This window comes from Neurospora hispaniola (genome assembly GCF_033458365.1).
Source record: "Neurospora hispaniola strain FGSC 10403 chromosome Unknown B0T23scaffold_4, whole genome shotgun sequence".
Classification (NCBI taxonomy): domain Eukaryota; kingdom Fungi; phylum Ascomycota; class Sordariomycetes; order Sordariales; family Sordariaceae; genus Neurospora; species Neurospora hispaniola.
In genome coordinates this window covers 2,649,057-2,668,811 of record NW_026944409.1, presented here as the reverse complement: position 1 = coordinate 2,668,811, position 19,755 = coordinate 2,649,057, and the positions used below count along the sequence as shown (strand labels likewise).

Sequence of the window (19,755 nt, the reverse complement as noted above, 5' to 3'; positions counted from 1 at the left end):
AAGGTAGCCAATCGTGCCGTCTCATTGTCTCCACATGTACACTGTACGTCTGTGCTCCTGCAGACCTGAGACCTTGATTTTACCAGCACTTGCAGCAAGCACTCTTTTCGTCATTGCAGGGGATTTCGTGAGCTGGTGGTGTAGTAATTGACCAATACCAATTCGCACCGTTAAAGGGATAAGTAAAAAGACACTCGATCACGTGAGAGCACATCCATGGCTTTCGTTCGTTCCCTTGTTATGTAGGTGGGTGGGTAGAGTGAACAGCCCCAAACAGCTGCAACCTTCCATTCATTTACAGGACTAGGTAGGCGCCCTCAAATCGCCTTGTCCCACTTGACGTGGTCGCAGTTTGTCACCACGCAATTATTACCAGGGTGGTGGGCAGCCTAGGCGAACAAAGCAGAAATCGAACACTAAATACGAAGGAACGGCAGATAAGGGAGGGGCTAAAGTGGGAAGCACCCGCTGCAATTGGAACTGCCTGGAACAGCTGGAACGTGGAACCGAGCAGCTAGAGACGTCGGCAATGAAGACAAGTGGAATTTGACCAAAAACCCAACCCAACCACGGACTGACTGAAAATGGATCTTCTCGAGACACAGGTCAGCGACCTGCGCTCCTTTCTCGGCGCCGGAGGTCTGCCTTCTGCAACTACAACAAACACAACATCTACCGCTCCCATCTCTTCATCCCCAGATGGCATAGGTACAGCTGCTGCGGCTACTCAGCAAGGAATGTCTGGCTCAACACCGGGAGCCTCTGGAGGCGCTTTGGGTGGTCTGGGTTCAATCTCGGCGACAGGGCTGACGGGCGGAAGCGGTGGTGGCGTCGTCCAGGGTGGGATGCCTTCGAGTGCCGCCTTGCCGCCGCATCCATCTGCTGGGTACTCACTCACCAAATCAAACCTATACAACAGTCATCACCACCTTCATCCGCTCCAGAGTCACCAGCGAGACTTTGGGCCTCACGACTTCACGTCTGGTCCCATGAGGACGGCTGAAGGTGCAAATCATGGGCCCCCCCGACCATCCATCACTGGTAGCACAACCGCCTCCCTCGCCAACCCTCATGATCCCTACCGTCGCAACTCGTCCGTGTACTCTCCGCACGGGGACAATTCCGCTCAAAATGACATGAACTACGGCTCCATGTCTCCGGCAACACAGTCGGATACATATACCCAAGATCACCCTACCGGCACAGCACCTCGGAGCAACAGAACTACCTCGGGCAGTGCCGCTAAGCGCAAGGCCGCCGATGACGATGGCGCTTCAAGCTCTACCAAGCAACAGCGGAGTAAAAGAAATCGAGTGTGTAGCATCTCAATCCATATACCTCATCCAGTCCTACCTCCTCTCATCTTGAGCATATGGCATACTATTAGCCTGTACACGGACATGTTAGCTAACCTCAAATGTGCTCGTAGTACACTTCGATAGCATGGTATGGTCACCTTCCTTTTCCACTTTCCATATCTACCCCAAAAGGACTTCGGGCCCTCGAGGGACCTGGAGACGACTCCCTTCCCTTTTGATACCTCGCTACCTATGTAAGTGCTGACCGTGGCCACCAACATCCGCAGTAACGAGTGCAAGCGCCGCAAGATCAAGTGCAATGGCCAAACCCCTTGTCAGCGATGCGGCCATCTCAACCTCCAGTGTCTCTATGCGCCCAACTGTTGCTCGCACAGTCTCAAGGATTCGGACGAGTTCAAACAGATGGCCGACCAAGTGAGCCGTCTCCAGAATCAGGTCGAAACTCTCTTCAGCAACATGAGTGCCTTGCGCCAGGAAGCCCTACGTCTCGCTCCCATTCACGACCGCATCTTGCCACCGCCTTCCGCGACGGTCACTCCCTCGCCATCGTCAGCCTCCATGCCCCAGTTTTCTAAGCCTCTCGCGCCTTTGCGACCGCCATCGGCGTTCAATGGACCGACCAGCATTGCCTTTACCGTGGATGTGGCCAAAAACACCCTGCACAACATGGGATACGCCGGTGCCAGCGAGGCCCTCGACGACAGTGGTGACAGTGGCGACGGCAACAGCGGCCCACAGGCCGAACCGACACCGCGTACATCACCGACGCCGCTACCCCCGATGCAGCCATCCTCCTATCAAAGACAGATGGATCCACTGTGGGAGTTTAGCAAGGCTGAAATGATCCGACTTTGCAAGCTGCACGACGAGGAAGTCAGTGTCATGTATCCTGTTATGAAGATGGAGCCTACGATTCAGCATGCGATCGAGATCTCGGAGTGGATGGAAAAATTGAAAAGACAAGGCATGGTGCCACCGGCAGACCAAGGCGAGATTTTCACCGATGATAAGACGCTTTTACTCAAGATTGTTCTATGCACTGCCTTGGTTATCGAGGAGCACGGGCACAGCGCAATGGCAGCTCGGCTGTACGAAACCATCGAGGCTGTTACTGTGAAGACGTTGATGAGCGGGCTTACCGATGTTCTCAAGTTACCCTATCTAGCTCTTGTTGCCGGCTACAAGTTCTTTTCTAACGACGAGGTTGCGGCCTGGCGTATGATGGGCCAACTCATGCGGCTATGCTTCGAACTGGGTCTTCACCGCCGAGAGGGACTTGATAAGATCACCGACCCTCAGGACAGGAAGAACACCATAAACACATTTTGGATCGCCTACGTGCTGGAGAGGAGGTGGAGCTTCGCCACTGGCTTGCCTTTTGTGTGCGACGATGCCAAGATTGACCCAAAGCTGCCCTACCCGGTAAGACTGAGATACCGAAGACTCCCTGCATTCAAGAGCCCGCGCTGACTTTTGGTACAGGATGACAACCCATTCTTGCGGGCGATGGTCACCTGGTCCATGCTGGCTGCCAAGACCTGGAAGTTGATAGATTATTTCGAGCCGGCCGTCATCCGTGAACTTAAGCCTAGCGACTTTGAAGAGCTGGACAATAAGATCCTTGCCTGGTACGACAGCGTGCCTGAAGAAATCAAGATCAGTACGCATGAACCAGTCAAGATGCCCATAGGGGGCACCCAGCGCTTGCAGATCTGGACCCGACTGAGGCTCAACCAGGTACGTTGATGTAGCCTAGAGTGTTTCTCGGAAGAAATCGGTTGCTTACTCCTGTTTTTAGATACGCATCTGGCTGTATACGCCAATACTGCACAGCGCCATCAGCATCGCCGAGAACATGGAGTTTGCGCGCAGAGCCGTCGAGCTAGCCAAAGAGACAATTCATTATCTGACGGACCTCAACGATACCACGAACGTATACCGCCGCATGCAAATGTTTGGCCACCAGTTTCTCACCTCCTCCATCGCCGTCTTGTTCCTCGCTTCCACCCACGCACCACTCCAATTTAGCGCGTCCTGCCGCAAGGAATTCTACATGGCCCTTGAACTGATCAAGGATATGTCGGCAAAATCATGGGTGTCGCGACGAATATGGCGCACAATTGGGTCCCTAAAGAAGTACGCTGCTCGGTTGGGAATGGAAGAAGACAGCTCGAAAACTTCGAACCCGACGACCCGCAACAGCGCTATGGCCAGGCCACTCGGGCGCTTCCAAGACAATGCTGCCGGCGGTAGTCCTGCGAGCAGTGTATACAGCCCTGGCACTGCAACATACTCTGGAGGAGGGCCGTTTGGCCGCTCCGACACTCTTTCTCAAGGAACCAGAAGCGGCGAACTTGCCTCGGATGCCTCAACTCCGGCGGCTCATCAGAGCCAGATGCAAGGCTCGTCGCCGGATGATCTGACCAACGGGCTCAGGCTACATAATGAGATGTCTCGCATCTTTGAGAATATGCAAGGTGGTCTGCCTTCGGGAAGGACGCGAGCGAATCGGATTCACTCACCCGACGTGGCTATGAGTGGCGCTGGAGGTGGTGGGTACTTTTCCAATTTGACGAACTCTCATGATGTTGGTATGACTGGGAGAGCATCCACGGGAAGCCCTGCGTCCTCTAACGGGGCTGGGGTGTACCAGCAACTGAGGGATATGTTTTAGACGTGGAATCTCGCAGAATATAGGTTGTCAAGCTTGAGCACGATTGTTTTAGTATTTAGGAGATTCATGGACATGATACCCATACAACATATAAGGTAGAGGTAGTTTGGGAGTACCGAGAGGGTCAGGTAGTAATGAACACGAGTCCGAGCTGAGCTCCCCTCGGAAAATAGTGCGACTTACAAACCAGACCAGCGTAATTCTATATCAGTACAGGAAGCTTTTCTTTTCTAAGAGTAAGAAGCACGTGGTTGGATAGTCCGGATTTTGGCACTTTCCGACCGGAGTTTACCCTAACCCCGGCTCTTCTGCTTGGGATACTTATCAAAGTGGTTCGTCTCGGACGTTCCTGATATGTGATTCAGAGGGTAGCACCTGCAGGTTGCTCTAGTGTACAGGCCGCCGCGAGGCCACATATGTAGGTAGGTAGTCACAGAACTGCATCGATTACATCAGCAGTGCAGGGTCGTCAACGACGTCGATAAAGCTTTCCCAACAACTCATGTATTCTCTCCCCAAGTCTTCCAGACCTACACTTATAAAACATCACCAACTCCGAACTGCGCAGCATCCTGAAAACAGCCGACTGTAAAAATGGCCGCCACTGCCAAAACAGTAGTAGCAACAGGTGCTTCATCCGGTCTGGTCAGTACACTACCCCACCCCTCCTTTGGTCCCTCCCGATCAACCCTTCCATGTCCATGTCATGTCTGCTCCGGCATACACCCTTATTCCCCCCCCCCTCTTCAGTCAAAGAAGCCATGAACCAACACTCTGAACACCGACACAGGGCTTCCACGTAATCAAGCATCTCCTCTCCCAGACCTCGCAGCCGTACAATTTCATCCTTGGCGCCCGCGATGTGTCCCGTACCCAAGATGCTTATCGATCTGCATTTCAAGGAGCGGCCTTGGACCCCCACTCTCTTGAGATCCTGCCGCTGCAGCTGTCTGATCTCAAGTCTGTGAAACACTTTGCAAAGCAGACGTTGGAGAAGCTTGAGGGTAAAAGGATTGATTATTTGTTGTTGAATGCTGGGATCGCGAATGGCGCTGGAACTGAGGAACCGGGGCCAGGAGGGAGCAAATGGTGTGAGGCGTTGGTGGTCAATCATTTATGTAAGTCTGGTTATTATTATTCCCTTGAGGCTTCTATTTCATCTTGTCGGACAGAACAGTCTAACTAGGCCGGTTCAAAACAGCCCAACATTACCTGAGCCACCTTCTCCTTCCTGCGCTTCTCCGACCCGGATCCGACACCACCGCCGATACCACTGCCGATAACAATAGCCGCATCGTCGTAGTGTCCTCGGGCGCTATCCGCCGCGTTACGGACCCTAGCACGCTCGAAGAAGATCTACTGGCTGGCTCGGGCAAGGACGGAAACACCGTATATTCTGAGACCAAGTTTGTGCAGTTGCTCGGGGCGCACTGGTGGCGGAGAAAGCTCAAGGATGCGGCGTGTAAGGTGGTGGCCGTCAGCCCGGGATTGATCCCCGGGACGGGCATTGGAAGGGGAAGTGGACTCGTGTTGAGCATGGAGATGAAGGATGCGAAGAGTGTGGACGAAGGTGAGTTTCCGACTCTCCATGTTTCTTTCGGTGTTGCTCTAGGCTCTTTGTGCATATATCTGGCCGATGGGATACGTATATCAGACGTAGAGAGGCGCCGTGCACATAGCGGAGGTGATGCACGGAGGCTCTGATTCATATGAGTCAATTACTAACAGAGGAAAATAGGGGCACAGAGCATACTGCGGGCTTTTACGCGGGATGATTTCCCCGAAGATCCGAATCGCATCTTTTTGACGAGCTGGGGTGAGTGGTGGGAAAGTGAAACTATAGGGAAGACGCTGGATAAGGAACTACAGGATCGGTGGTGTCCTGAGAAGGAGGAGATTGAGACGGAGGAGGGGTTGAAGGGTTTCTAGTTGTACAGAGGGAAACTCGGCAATGTTTATAGGTGTGTTCCCTTGTACTCGAGGATTACCTGCTTGCAACAGTCGGCTTTTTTTTTTTTTTTTTTTTTTTTTTTTTTTCTTCTTCTCTTTCTTTATCAAGTTGTCTATGCTTGCCTCCATGTAGTTGGAATTCGACATGTTTCTCTCGCAGACTACACCGGTCTTCAGGACTGAAATAAGCGTCAGGCATGCAAGCAAGCAAGAGAACTTGAAAGCGTGCGTGCGATTTTGGGCTTTCTTGTACGATGCACTAGGGACTTTATCGGTGAAGACCGAGGTGCCTGGGACTGTGTTTCTGGTCTGAAAGCAAAGTCGTTGTTTGCACGAAGAGAATGTCGTTATCTGAGTGGTTTATGTCGCATACTGGGTATCTGCCCAAGTAGTTGAGACCACTATAAACCTAACATGCCGGTCCGTTGCGACGTTTGCGCGAGATCCACGATGTAGTGTACCAGTGTCCCTCTCGCCATCTTTTTGCACGAAGCAGTCAACCAACCCGTCAGACCACTTGGGCTTCGTATATGATAGGTAAGCTACTATCGATCAAAAGCGAACAACACTGGAAGTTTTACAGTTCGGGACGATTAGTTGGTAGTTTCAGAGTGTCTCGTGATGTCAATACGAAGGACGGGAAAGCGATCCTTTATATAAACAAATCCTCGGTTGTTGGTACAAGTAGGATAAGCTGAATGACACGAGATACTATCAACCGAAGGGCGTTCGGCATTACCGCTGTGGTGCAACCATCACGGCCGCCAAGACTCACGAACTTTCATGGCCGAGTCCTTTGGAGCAGAACAGCCGATGGCGTGCATAGGCATACAGGTATCGAACGCCATTTCAGCCCGCAAAGCGTACGACGAATCAAGAATTCGACAATAGCACAAGTTTGTGGTGATTAATGATGACGGGATACCTGGCGGCGCCGCGTGGTGATGTAATGTTTTTTCCATCCATCCCGTCGGGACCTCTATTTTCGTCCCGGCACACCCAACCCACCGCCAACTATAACCCTTCAACAGTGTGGAGAGGAAGTGGAAGTGCGGAATTCAGACATAGGCTGTCAAATAGCGGAGGCTACGGCGGCCACAGCGGCCTTGGTTCAGCTCTAGGTACCCAGTCCGGCATCCCGGATGTAGCGGATGTGACGTGTGATTGGGGTATCACACCTGATATATGTAAAGGTGATGCGGGAGCGGAATACGAGGTTGTAACACCTCTCTCTGTATGGATGTAAAAGGCCATTTCTTGAATTTGGGCGATCACTGGGGGTGGCAACCTACTAGAGGTACCTCTAAGCCTTCGGTCATAAGGTGGCAGTCTGTACGAGAAATGGCAATTTCAAACATATCAAGACTTTAGTTCTCTGTAGCACCACTAGCGCCTTGGCTGTACCGCGCTACCCTTCAACTGAGGCGTACCTCTACTGTGTACTAGCTCTAACGTAGTAGTAAGGTCCCTAAAGGGCCCTCCAACCCCAGGATTTGAGGCAACGCCAAGGGCCCCAAGGTCCATGGTTCCAGGTGATGATCACGTTCCGTCGTCAGCTGTAGCTGACCAAGATGGTTGGCGTTCGGAATACGAAAAGCAACGGAAAGCCTAGTGTACACTGGGAAAAGAAAAACCAAACTGAAGTCGGTCAGCACCAATACCTACTTGCGCCATAAGAAGCGGAGTTGGAAGTGCCCCTTCCGGAGAGAGAAAGTTTGCTGTTGTGCAGGCAGGCTGGGGACGATCGGGGACTCTGGGGCTTGAAGTTTGGTTTGTATAAATGAAGGGCCGGCCGGTTGACGAACAAACGGTTGTGTCCTTCTTCTCCCCCCCATCTCCCTTGCCGATTTGTGTCTCGCCAGATCGACAGGAAGCTTGCGTCAACCCCTACCAACATTTTGTGTAACAAGTCACAACAGTTGGTCCATTTTATATCAAAAGCAGAACGTCGCGGGTACTTTTCTCAGCTCTACCGTCCGCCTTCGTTCTTTCCCAAAGTTGGACCAGATCGAACAAGTTTCTTGAAACATCAACTGAACCTCTTTCTGACTACCACCATCATCAAACCACCAACCAAAATGAAATCAACTACCACCCTTCTTAACGCGCTCAGCGCCCTCGCCGTCTCTCCCGTCCTCGCTGACTTCGACGGCTTCTTCCGCTTCATCGGCGGCAACTCTGTCATCTCCGGCCAGCGTTTGCGCCTAAACAACTCGATCCCCTGGATCTCCCCCGGCGTCTCGCACGCCCCTTATAACCCTGCCGACCACTTCTCGCGCATCTACATCAACGACACTACCCCCTCTCTCCTCTACGTCGTTCCCACCAACCCTCACCCTCCTCCAGTGCCCGGCTACTACGCCCTTTCCGGCACCGAGGGCGTGCCAGACGCGTACAGGCTGGTGCAGACGTACAGACCTGATGAGGAAGGAACCGTGTATTTGTACAAGGATTGGAAGGTCAAGAAGGTTTGTAACCAGGCAAAGAATGAAACGAGGCTTCTACTGAGATATGGCAATGATTTGTACAACGAGTGGAGGTGGATTGCGGTTAGGGAGGTTGGGTTTACCGGGGCCGAGAGGTGGGTGCCTTGGTGGGTGAAGCACAGTGACGCCAATGTTGGTAACTTGACGACGTGGGATTATGACATTGCGGATTTGGAGCTTGTGGAAGCTGAGGGGCCCGTCAACTCGAATGCGCCAGGGGGTGTCCAGGAGAATTAAGGGGTGCCGTGGGCTTGGACTTGGGGAGTTGTGCAGGAGGGTCGACGAGACCTCCTAGGGGAGGGAAAAAGAAAGGAAGGAATAGGCCTGGGAGGCGGAGAACTGAGGACTCGGAGTAACGGCGATGGGGTAAGTGCCTCTAGGGAGTAATATTTAATTGGGGTCTCATCTACGATCAACGGCGGGTTGGTCGGGAGGATGACCAGCCGCGTTTTTTGACATTCTTGCACATAGTTTTAACCGCCCTTGCGGTCTTCAATTTCAAGTCCTTCAATTCATTCAATTCTTCATCAAACCCCATGCCATCATTTGCCCTCGTTCGCATGGTAGTATTCATGTAGACGAAGTTCATACACTTTTTGTTATGGTGTTATTAAGTCGTCGTCCCGCTGCCTTTGGATTTGAACAAAGCAACTCTTGACCTAGGCACCGAAGCGCTAATTCTGAGTTGGAAGTAGCATAGATTGTTGTTCATTTCGAGGAGCCGGGCTGTGTCCACAAAGACAGCTAGCTGCCTAGCACAGAAACATGGAATTGAACACAAGAAAGGGGATCTTTGACAGTTTTATCCGACCGATAAAGAAGGTGAAATCAAAACATGGCTACCTCTAGGTACTAGCTGTCTCATCCCGTCGACATTTTCGTCGACAAAGGAAGAATGTCTGGTCTCGAAGCTCCACGCCGAAGCTCGAAGCTTGATGTCTTCATCCCGTGGACAGTAAGTTATTCCACCCAACAGCATCGGTCCTAGAACTCTTATGACCTGGCAAACAATCACCCACGGTATTATTCATAGGACATTACCCGTGTTCAATGCCGCACAACTAGGGAGCATTTTCAGTATAAAGATGGCACCATCACCCCCACCTGATGTTCTATCTTCTCTCTCCAAACCAGCCTCGACAGAAAACGATTCGAGACAACAAAAAGAATCTCATCACAACCCAGAGCCATCTACAACCGGTTCTCCATTTTCTGCACCCACGATCCAAAATGCCCGAGAAGAAGCTCACGCCTAATTTCACGGTGAGGCGGATGACTGCACCCGATCCGAACAAGAAGAAGGATGAGGACAATAAGCAACAGGACAAGAAGGAGAAGGACCAGAAGAAGGATCAAAAGAAGTAATCATCTTCTTTTCCATTTTTTCCCTGCCCGGCAGCTCCGAGTAAATGACATCCACTGTATTCCATCGACAGACAGGGGCGGACAGGAAGGAGCATGATCAACCAATGCCAAGATCAAGCGGAAGGAGAAACACCGAGGAAAACAAATGCGAAACAAGAAAAAAGAAATGCGTGCGCGGTCCGGGATTCGAACCCGGGGTCTTACACTTTTTGGTTAGTACTGCGGGTCGCCACGCCGCTTCTGCTTCACACAAATTGTGTGGTGCGTCCTCGGAGCCAGATCCCTCAGCACAAGTTTTTGGAAGTGTACGCGTTAAACCACTACGCCAACCGCGCTTTGTTGAAAGTAACACACACAGATCCAATACATATACCCCGAAGGAAGGAGCCCCGGGTATGTCTGGTGGTAGAGGTAGGTGCCGGTACGTACTTCCACGCACTTACCACTGCTCGCTACTTTCGTGTGCCTGCCTGGGTTCTCTGTGCCCTGAACTCAAGCTTGCCTTCCTTCCACATCGATGGCAACAAGCCGTCCTGACAGAACGTAACTGAACCGTTTCCCCCTTCATAGCACCACATCGTCGTCTTCTTTTGGGTTTCTTGGTTTTCTTTTCCTCCCCTCCATCACCACTACCGTTGCCCACAACAACACCACACACGCAGAATTAATGATAGGTACTACAAGCTGCTGCGGCACGGCAGCGACATGAATATGGGAATGTTGGGGCTTGTGTGACTGTACTTTATAGTTTGGATTTAGACATGTTTGAGTAATAGGAAATTTGCTTTTGCTCCCTTTCACATCCCGCCTTTGACTCTCTTGCTAAGTACCAAGACTATTCCCTTGTTCATTGTGACCACTTTGCTTTTTTGGACCAGATCTCGGTATCTTGAAGCTGGATCTATACTCGAGGAGAACTTGGTGATGACGTCTGCGAACCCATTGTTTTTCTCGCCTTTGGTGGTTCCAGTTTGCTGGTAGGGGTACTTTAGATACCTATGCTCGACCAAGGCGACTGGGCGATTTAAAATGGTGAGTCTGGTCCCTTTGGCATCTTTGACCAGCCGGGTCAGACAGGCAGTTCAGTTCAGACAATCCTAGATCACCAGCAGATAAGTTTTTGCTAACCAAGTGCTGAGTTTTCGAGGCGATGGGAAGAGCAAACACAGCAAAGACAGAAGCGGAGCCGTGATGATTTCTCCACGCATCGATGCTGTCGGGCGGGGAAAGAAATCGAGTCTGCGCGGGAAATGCGCCAAGACCCGAGATGCACGGCACATTGAGGAACCCAAAGAGGAATGCATGGCGGATGTTATTGCGCTAACGCTGATATCGCGCATGCAGCAGCAACTATGATAGTATTGCATCTAATTCAGTGGCAGCATGCATCCCACTTTGTTGCGCCCCCTCGGATCGTGCTTACCCGCTAACTTCCCTCTACAACCAGCCATGGAAAGAAAGCAAGAACACAACACCACAAATCTGACATTTATTCTAAAGCTCCGCAAAACTGAGAAGTACACAACAAACTGGCTTTCTCCATAATCTCTGCTGACCGACCAAGTCTTCACTTCCGCTTCTACGATAGCGTCGCCGCCAACCCATCCTAGATACTCCGCCGTTTCCCGACATCGTCTCGAGAGAAGCAGCCTACCGCGAGGCATACCAAGTAAAGAGGCCGTCCGAGAGCCACCCGCGACGAGAACGAGGTACAACTTCCCGCATGCCGAACAGAGAGATAAGGAGTACGAAGAACAGATCCGGATACTGGGAAGGATGAAGCCACGGGCTCTGCTGGCGTATGAAACTTCGGCTGCTCTGTGTCGAGAGGAGAAGGCCTTAACGTCCGGCCGAATGGCTGCTCCATTTGAGGCACATATTCACTTCGTCAGTGATACGGCTTTCTGTTTCGTTTGGCATCGATGTAGGCGCGCTGGATTATAGGATGTTCGATGGCTGAATTCCCGATATGCATCTGGAAACGAATACCCTATGAGAACGGACGCCATATCAGACTAATATCGATCCAAGAATCTCTGCATATGTGTATTCGCTTATCAGCGAACCCGGCGCGACACCAGATCTATACCTCTTACGACAAGCCTAGCATCTCCGGTCTACAAGTGATGCCATCAACGACAGGCCGGTATCTTGATAGTGGACATGGCTCCGACAATCTTACCATGGGCGGCGGATTTGGTCTTATAGAGACCCTCCGAAATCTATCTACGAACTTGTCTGGTTGCCGGACAGGGTCTCTAGCAGTCTTTCGAGTCGGATCGCCCAATCTCTCCTTACAGTGCCCGTATTCCTCTAGCTCGTTCCGCGATCGTTTCCCGGACTCTGTGACTGCGAAATAGAGGACAAATGCACAAGTGTTCAGAATAAGATCACCGATAACTTGGATTGTCACAGATGCTGGATTCCACCTTCTCGCCTTCTCGAAACAGGCCGAAGATTGAAATCGTGAACAAATGTTGCGGCGAAACGGGTTTAGACAGAGGGGTGGGACACTTCACATTTGAGAGGCGGGCAAAAATTCGTGTCGTTTCGAAGTGGCCAGGAGCCCAATTTTGGACTCTTGCGTTTACAAGCAGGTCATACGGGAATCCAATCAGGGAAGTTGTTTTATCTTCGAGGCCGGAACGGGAACAGTCACCTCAATCTGGACTCCGCGGCAACAGTTTCTCAGGATTGGTATTCAAATTTGCATACTCGGATCTGCCGTTCATGCACCTTCCTTTCGCGAACTTGAGCGCTCTCTCGAGCACTTCACCGTCCTGGTTGCAACAATTGACGCGTATACGCGCATCCAAGGTTTCAAACACCGCCACCAACCTGCTACTTTTTCTTATTTTCTCCGTTACTCCGCGGTGCTCTGGAGCCTCTCCTCGCGTTCATTCACTGTAAATAGTTACGCGCACTCGCAAGTAATCCCCTGAGTGACCCCTCCTCGTTTTACCCCAACCAGGTTCTAGCCGACCGCAGGTTCAAGAAACCATTACCGGAAATCCAATAAACGCATCTTCAGCACTCGGCCCTTCCTTTAAGCCAAACGTTCTCGGCAGTTGGATCGATCAGTACAGGTTGAATACCATCAAGCGCGAATCTCCTTCGCAATTCGAGACCCCATGCGCGACATGAAGACCCTCTTCAGTCTTCCAGAACTCGCGGTAACTTATCTCTGAGCGCCGGCCTACTACCAAGCGCAGTCATAGTTACAGCACTGTTTATCCTGGGACCAAGCTTCTCGCAACAGGAGCAGCAAAATAACTCTGCTTTGCGACGAGGTATATCAACAACCTAAGCCACCACTGCTCGGGATTACACCTACCTGGCCACATCAAATCTACCCCGCAACCACCATGGGTCGTTCAAAGTCTGCTCTTCGCGCCTCTCGCGAAAAGAAAGCTGAGTCCAAGGCTGCAGGTATCAACCACAACAAGCGTCTTGCGATGGCCCTGAAGGCAAAGGGGGCCCCTCGTCCCATTTGGGATCCGCCGAGAATGTCCGTTACGCCTTCGCCCAAGAAGTCTGAGCCAGCTTTTCGCAAAGTCAAAGCTGAGCCAAAGTCTCCCGAGCCATATTCCGGACCGACTCTTCGCTCCTCGACTGCTTCCGCTGCCGTCAAAGCTGAGAAGCCACATCCTGGGAGAACTCTTCGCTCCCACACCACTTCGTCTGCCGGTAATGTTAAGAAAGAGCCGTACACCGGACCGACTCTCCGGTCTTCTGCCGCTTCCCATGCCAACAACATCAAGAAAATTCAGAAAATCAAGGATGAGATGTCTTCTGAGTCGGTTGACGGACCGACTCTTCGCTCGTCAACTATTTCCTCTGCCGCTGAAGTCAAGAAGGAGCAGTATTCCGGGCCGACTCTTCGGTCCTCCACCGCTTCCTCTAACCGTGGAGCCATTCAGAAAATTAAGGACGAGCTGTCTTCCAAGTCGTCTTCCAATTCAGCCTCTGACTCCATTATGGCTGTCAATAGCTCAGAACCTCATGACGAGCCCAAGCCTCAGCCTGAGGCCGAGCATGAGAACGACCCTGAGCAAGAGGCTGAGCCCAAGGTTAAGCCTGAGCCTGGAAGGGCCCAAAGAACCACGGCCAGAGCCCACTGTACCGACTTCCGCAAATGTATCAGATGTGGCGTTTGGGGCTTCGAGTACCCTCCTCTGCATGTCGTCGAGGAGGAAGAGGAATTTTGAGATGTTGGGGTGATGGTTCTTGCATGAAGAAATGGAGAAGTCTCTCCGCGGCCGATGTCGAAGCGTTGTTGCACCTACCATCGACAAGTTATCATTACACTCATGACAATCATTTCGCCCACCATTTCGCCCTCCTGGGTCCACAGTCAGTGCTGTATGGCAGGAAAGATATGTACTCGTATATAACGGTACAGGAACAATTTGTTTTGGGAGAAGGACTGGAAAGTGGCAGTCTTGACTGTATCTAGCTCTGGGTGGCTTCAGAGCACTAATGTTTACCTGCCAGTAACAGGTATGCTAGCGTCAAGAGCGGCGAGTCTGATAAGGTCATTTCCAGATTCAAGATCAAAGTTGGCAAATCGCAGGGGGGCTAAGTGCATAGCGTCCGACCAACGGCAGTCCTAGTTGCGATTTATATATCTTTAATTCCAACAACACTCTTGAACGGGAAGTTTCTCATCTCGGATAGTAACTGGCTCTTTCCACTGTCTTCTTGCTGTTTTTTGCTTTATGCTAGTCATCCTGAATTTTTCGGCGGTTTTTTTTTTTTCCTTCTGTGGAAGCGTGCCCTTACCACGTCTACGGATCTGAGGCATCTGTTCATTCTCAAGAGACTACATCCTGAACGTTCAAACCCTTCTCAGGTTGGATATACATATGCTCCACAGTCCATATCCTTCACTCATAGAATGACACCCGGTGAATACCTGGATTATTCAAGCCCTTGCACCTCAAACCTTGACGCTGGGCTTGCGACCATGGCCAGAGTCACGAGGCGACCGTGGAAATGGTTTCTCCCATAGGTTTATTAGCCGCTGGGTCAATGATCCCAAATCATCTTCCCTCTTCAATTCAGGTCATTAGTAACCGATAACCATGCACCTTGATCCTGACTCCTGGCATGAATAGCTCATCGAGTGACATATACCTTAGTCTCACGGGAAACATTGCCATATCGCCGCTTGGCGCTCGATAACACACAGGTTTTGCGTCACCAACTGTTCACGAGATTAAATAACCATCGAACATGACCATTTCTTTGTTAAAGGGCGGAGGTGAAGTGCCTGGAAACTTTCAAGTGGTACACGGCTGAGGGTGCGCATTGTTTGGAGATAATGTGACAGTACCGAGATTGTCCGAGGAAGCAGTAGCCACAACCTGTTAGACAATGATTTGAGATACTCAGCTTTGTTTCGTTCCCTTTGAGTCGTACATCTTCGAATCGTCTATTTTTGAGTTGTATACCTTTGTCTAGGCTGCCTTTGTTTCGTCCGGCTTTGTGTCCTCCGCCTTTGAGTCGTCTACCATCAAGTCACCTTCGAGTAGCAGCGTGGAACCTTGTTCTCTCTAACAACATGTTCCACTTGTTACCAATCACGAAAATATATATAAACTCGAGTGAATGTGAACATGAAAAGATGCCATACGCATTTTGATCCAGTTTGGAAACCTTGCTAGCTGTCTCACCTTCAGCAATCCGTTAGCCTTCAACCACAATGCCTAAGAGAACGCTCGCTACCGCCCGTGGGGCACATTCGGACAAGGCCGCTCTCCGAGCCCAGGGAATCAACCCCAACAAGCGTCTCGCAGGGCTGAATATCCGTACCGTGCCGCAAAGAATGACCGCGCAAAACGAACCTCCAGCTCCCAGGGATGAATCCGAGGAGGAACCTGAGGAGGGCCCTGCAGAGGAAGCCGAAGAGGAAGCCGAAGAGGAACCTGCAGCCAAGAGGCGCAAGACAACAAAAGCGGCAGGCGGGAAGAGAAAAAGAGCATCTGACGACGATGACGAGGATGACGAAGAGGAAGCCGAGGAGAGCGAGGAGCCCGAGGAAAGACCTAGGAAGAGAGCGAAATCCGCCGCGAACAAAAAGCCGGCTAGGAAGGCCAAATCTCCAAAAAGGAAGAACAAGAAGAAGGCGTCTAACAAGAAAGCCAAGAAGGCCAAGGAGTCAGAAGACGAGTCCGAAGAGGAGTCCGAAGACGAGGCCTATGATCCAATGCAATTGTGGGAAGTCCGGGACATTATTGCGGAACAAGTGGACTCTGACGGTCAACTCCAGTACTTGGTAGACTGGGAAGATAACCCGGAGACTGGTGAGAAATACGATCCAACCTGGGTATGTGCTGATCCCCTGTCCTGTCTTTTCTTTTCTTTACTTTTCTTTCTGTTATGCAATGTACTAATTACCATACTACTGGGCTTACAGGAGCCGGCAGAAAATGTTGTGGACACTTCAGCAGAGATTCTCGCCGAATGGGAAGAGAGAAGGGCCCGGAGGGCGAGCACTGAAGAGGAAGTCAGCGCTGAGGCCGTAGACCCCGATGACATTGAGATGGAGGATGTGCCCGAGGAGGAGATGCCTGAGGAGGAGGAACGCAGAGAGATTGTCCAGGGTAGGAGGAGGGCTGGGCCGAAGCCGAGGACGCAGCCAAAGTATCCCAGGAAGAAGCTTGTAGCTATGACTGCTCCCAAGTAAGGTATGTCTATAATGGGCCCCTTTTACCGGTACCCCTAGTACCTATTCAAATCCCTGACCAAGATTTCCACACATCCAGGAAGCACAAAAATGGCGCCGCTGAGAATGTCCGGCTATACAGGCGAGACAGGCAATTCAAATGGTCGTGAAGCGACCCGGCTTGCCGTTGTCTCAACTTGCCTTTGTTTGACCCCGAGTCACCCGATCGGTAATGTCTTTGTTCGATGGTGAAGGCGGAATGTTTGAAAGCTTTGTACATACGGATTTGGAATAGAACAGGAGCATACATCAAGAGGTAAGACTGGGAGTCAAAGCGTTCACATTTGAATTGTTAGCTCATGTATATACCAGCAACGCAATGTAGTTCACCTGGAGAAAGGGAGAATAGTTAGACGTTTGGAGTTGTGATGAAGAATGGAATATTTAGGTATCCAATGTGTTTGGCAAATCATGTTCAATTATACCACTATTTTGATATCACTTGATTGAAACCACAGCTAAATCCTGATGGAATATAAGCTGCATTGTCGCAGGAGAGATCATGACAGAGTGTCTTAAGACTCTTCAAGCGCGCAGTTTGGACTGGGTGCATGTGTTTTCGGCATCGGCGTCATAGTACGGGAAAATACCAGTATCCTCTGACTAATACTTGATTTAAATACACATAGAGGTATCTACATCTATAACCTAAAATCCTGCGTTGCTTTATCTACCGTGCCTCGTATCTATGGCTTTACGTCTTTTGGGGAAAGTCATCCATTCACCCCTTTCTCTAGCATGCACGACGTAAGATTGGGTATTTGATGCTGGACTGTACGGAACTCTTCTACGTTGCAAAAGAACTTATATTTTTATGAGACACAATATGGGTAGATCCATTTCAGGCATGCGCGCTTTCCAAGAGAATCAGGCCCAGAAGAAGGCGGCGTCGAAAGTCCAGGGCAAGACTTGACTCGAAATAAAACACTTGCCACTCCTCAGAGGATGGATATCAAAGCAGAACGTAACTGGAAAGCTTCGATTCAGCCATGCTGGCATTAAGGAGAAGGCGGTGGAACAGAAGAACAGGTATTCCAATCTCCATGTTGCTGCCAGAAGGGCAAAGCTGGAGATGACAAAGAGGTTACCACTCTACCTAGCGTGGAATAGGAAGAGAAGGAGCAGATAATTCAAGACTGCCACGGGAATAGAAAAGAAAAGGGTGACAGTGACGATGCAAATCAAGCGAAGAAGAGGAGGTGAAGGCAGATCGGAGGCCCCGAGATGGTCACTGAAGAATCCCAGGAAGACACGGACATAGAAGTCAACGAGAAGAAATAAGTACGTTTATTAAAAGCCTCGGTCATCTGGTAGTCAGCCTATTGCCTTCAAGACGTGGGCATGTCAGACTGTGATCGTAGGTAACCAGTAGCCCCGAGGCAGTGGATGCGCAAGACCAGTTGACCCCATACTATCAGGAGACACTCGTAAATTATTTCGCAGTCAGCTTTTGTCAGGGTAGTACAACCACAGGTGTTGCTGCTTAAGCCACAGCTATTTCGTGCCGGGTATCTAGCTTCTTGCAAAGAGCAGACCTTCACCCCAGCAAAACAACAGAATCCAATAATGGGGATCGAAAACCTACAGTCATCGTCGGTGAAGTGCGACCTTGGCACTTCCCCCAATTTCGTATTTAAGGAGCTCAATCCACCACCCAAAGCTTCTTTCCTTGCTTCCAAAACATACACCTACTCCTGCACTTTTCATTCCACAAAACAAAAGTTGTCCGCTTGGAAAGACCCTACTACACTTTCCAGCTTCACCAATGTATGTGGCGTATCCACCACTACCTCATATATTGACTACCACTTACCCACCCACCTACCTTACCCTTCGTCTAGCAACGTTTACAAGAATGGAAAAGCAAAGCGTCCAAGGCGTACCCAAATCCACCGCTTGCCCCGTTGAGAAGGCGGCACCCGCCAACAATGAGCCCCAGGCAGACAACTTCCACCGTACAGTTGGAACTTTCTGCGATCAGGTGCTCTCGACGACACGCGAGATGCACGGTGCGCTCGAGATTTTCAGTGAGAAACTGTGCTTGCTGTTGCGGGAGGTGCAAGATTTACAGGAGAAAACGGGTTCCTAGAGGTAGGTATTTCATCTCTCTTACAATGTTAGCCACTAACTCGTAGTAGAGATACTTACCTCTACTTTCCCGAAACTAGGAGTACGACGCAACTCGGCACTGGTTGGAAAACGGGGATGTTGGAGGTGGTCTGAATCATTATTTGGCCTGAGGGACTTGAAGCACATAATAAATCTGGCAGACAGTTGCAATAGCCGTTGTGATCTCGCAGGTTTGCTCGCAGAATAGATGGGTTATCTACTTCTACAGCTTTTGAAGGCGTTAGTACTTGAATGGTTTTCTTTGAAACGAAGCCAAGGGTTGAAAGTCAAAAGCAATTTTGCTTACCTTAGTTGTCTGCTTGAGAGGTATCGTGCCAATTGCACCTACTGAGTGATCCTACCCACGTACCTCGTGTGCTCCAGCCTTACATAAGTCAATCTCCTCGGAATGCATCATTGCTTTTCCCTTCGCTGGAGTGTTTCGGTCGACGCATGTTTGGCGTAACCCTTGATTGCCTTCATTACCTACCTTACTCATCCCGAGTGACTTGTGGCCTCGGTTTTCAATACCTTAGCTAAAGCCATAAACCATCACCCCAAAGTTTTCAACTACCTATTCATTCTTCTCCAAACATCATCTTCCATCAAGTATTCCAACCTGCACCGCACAACAATAATTTTCCAACTTGCACATCGTCAAGGTAGATAAACCATCCACTCACTCAAATCTCACCACCTACTCCCACTTAACTCTTTGCGCCAGACGTGAATATTTCGACAGTATGCCGGCCAACGAGACGTCCGACCATTCGTCCAAGACCGTCCAAGTTGACGAAAACACGACTACCCCCACGATCACCCCCAATATGTCTTATGTCGCCAGCCCGAAGGTCACTTTGACGCCGCGTGCTTTAGAAGTTCTTCGGGAGCAGATCCTCCCAAGGATCCAAAGGGAGATCAAGAAGGACTTGGCAGCTTTCGAGAGACAGGAGAAGATGAGAGCTTCTCAAGCGGAGAAGTAACGACGCGGCCGTGGCTTCCGCTTGTAGGTAATCATCCACAACCAAGGTGAAATGTACCTACTTCTTTCACTTGTTCAAGCAAGACGCCATTCTCTAACTCGTGTTGTATCGTGTTGTAGAGAGAATCGGCTCAGCCCACTAC

At 50.6% G+C, this 19,755-nt stretch overlaps 8 protein-coding genes across 8 annotated transcripts; all 8 read left to right on the top strand.

The window, feature by feature from the left end:
* Window positions 1-284: 284 nt before the first annotated feature.
* On the top strand, window positions 285-4,214 carry B0T23DRAFT_453682 (uncharacterized protein). Its single transcript, XM_062841186.1, has 5 exons — window positions 285-1,313; window positions 1,430-1,446; window positions 1,586-2,741; window positions 2,802-3,056; window positions 3,118-4,214. The coding sequence occupies exons 1-5, from the start codon at window positions 585-587 to the stop codon at window positions 3,991-3,993; spliced, it is 3,033 nt and encodes a 1,010-aa protein (XP_062693101.1). The 5' UTR covers window positions 285-584; the 3' UTR covers window positions 3,994-4,214.
* Window positions 4,215-4,459: 245 nt separating this feature from the next.
* On the top strand, window positions 4,460-6,000 carry B0T23DRAFT_380142 (uncharacterized protein). The gene is made up of 4 exons (XM_062837191.1): window positions 4,460-4,638; window positions 4,784-5,111; window positions 5,195-5,563; window positions 5,732-6,000. The coding sequence occupies exons 1-4, from the start codon at window positions 4,588-4,590 to the stop codon at window positions 5,920-5,922; spliced, it is 939 nt and encodes a 312-aa protein (XP_062693100.1). The 5' UTR covers window positions 4,460-4,587; the 3' UTR covers window positions 5,923-6,000.
* Window positions 6,001-7,931: 1,931 nt separating this feature from the next.
* B0T23DRAFT_146723 (uncharacterized protein) lies at window positions 7,932-8,754 on the top strand. Its single transcript, XM_062832455.1, has one exon. It carries the CDS (start codon window positions 8,022-8,024, stop codon window positions 8,664-8,666), a length of 645 nt encoding a protein of 214 aa, XP_062693099.1. The 5' UTR covers window positions 7,932-8,021; the 3' UTR covers window positions 8,667-8,754.
* A 905-nt stretch (window positions 8,755-9,659) lies between these two features.
* On the top strand, window positions 9,660-12,097 carry B0T23DRAFT_453679 (uncharacterized protein). The gene is made up of 2 exons (XM_062841185.1): window positions 9,660-9,790; window positions 11,359-12,097. The coding sequence occupies exons 1-2, from the start codon at window positions 9,733-9,735 to the stop codon at window positions 11,736-11,738; spliced, it is 438 nt and encodes a 145-aa protein (XP_062693098.1). The 5' UTR covers window positions 9,660-9,732; the 3' UTR covers window positions 11,739-12,097.
* A 1,062-nt stretch (window positions 12,098-13,159) lies between these two features.
* On the top strand, window positions 13,160-14,218 carry B0T23DRAFT_442290 (uncharacterized protein; the record flags this gene model as incomplete). The annotated part of the gene is made up of 1 exon (XM_062840815.1): window positions 13,160-14,218. One exon carries the CDS (start codon window positions 13,160-13,162, stop codon window positions 14,000-14,002), a length of 843 nt encoding a protein of 280 aa, XP_062693097.1. The 3' UTR covers window positions 14,003-14,218.
* A 1,280-nt stretch (window positions 14,219-15,498) lies between these two features.
* On the top strand, window positions 15,499-16,482 carry B0T23DRAFT_317409 (uncharacterized protein; the record flags this gene model as incomplete). The annotated part of the gene is made up of 2 exons (XM_062835000.1): window positions 15,499-16,122; window positions 16,213-16,482. 2 exons carry the CDS (start codon window positions 15,499-15,501, stop codon window positions 16,480-16,482), a joined length of 894 nt encoding a protein of 297 aa, XP_062693096.1.
* A 1,894-nt stretch (window positions 16,483-18,376) lies between these two features.
* Window positions 18,377-18,610, top strand: B0T23DRAFT_317765 (uncharacterized protein; the record flags this gene model as incomplete). Its single annotated transcript, XM_062835021.1, has 1 exon — window positions 18,377-18,610. The coding sequence occupies one exon, from the start codon at window positions 18,377-18,379 to the stop codon at window positions 18,608-18,610; it is 234 nt and encodes a 77-aa protein (XP_062693095.1).
* A 763-nt stretch (window positions 18,611-19,373) lies between these two features.
* On the top strand, window positions 19,374-19,613 carry B0T23DRAFT_316537 (uncharacterized protein; the record flags this gene model as incomplete). Its single annotated transcript, XM_062834940.1, has 1 exon — window positions 19,374-19,613. The coding sequence occupies one exon, from the start codon at window positions 19,374-19,376 to the stop codon at window positions 19,611-19,613; it is 240 nt and encodes a 79-aa protein (XP_062693094.1).
* Window positions 19,614-19,755: the final 142 nt, after the last annotated feature.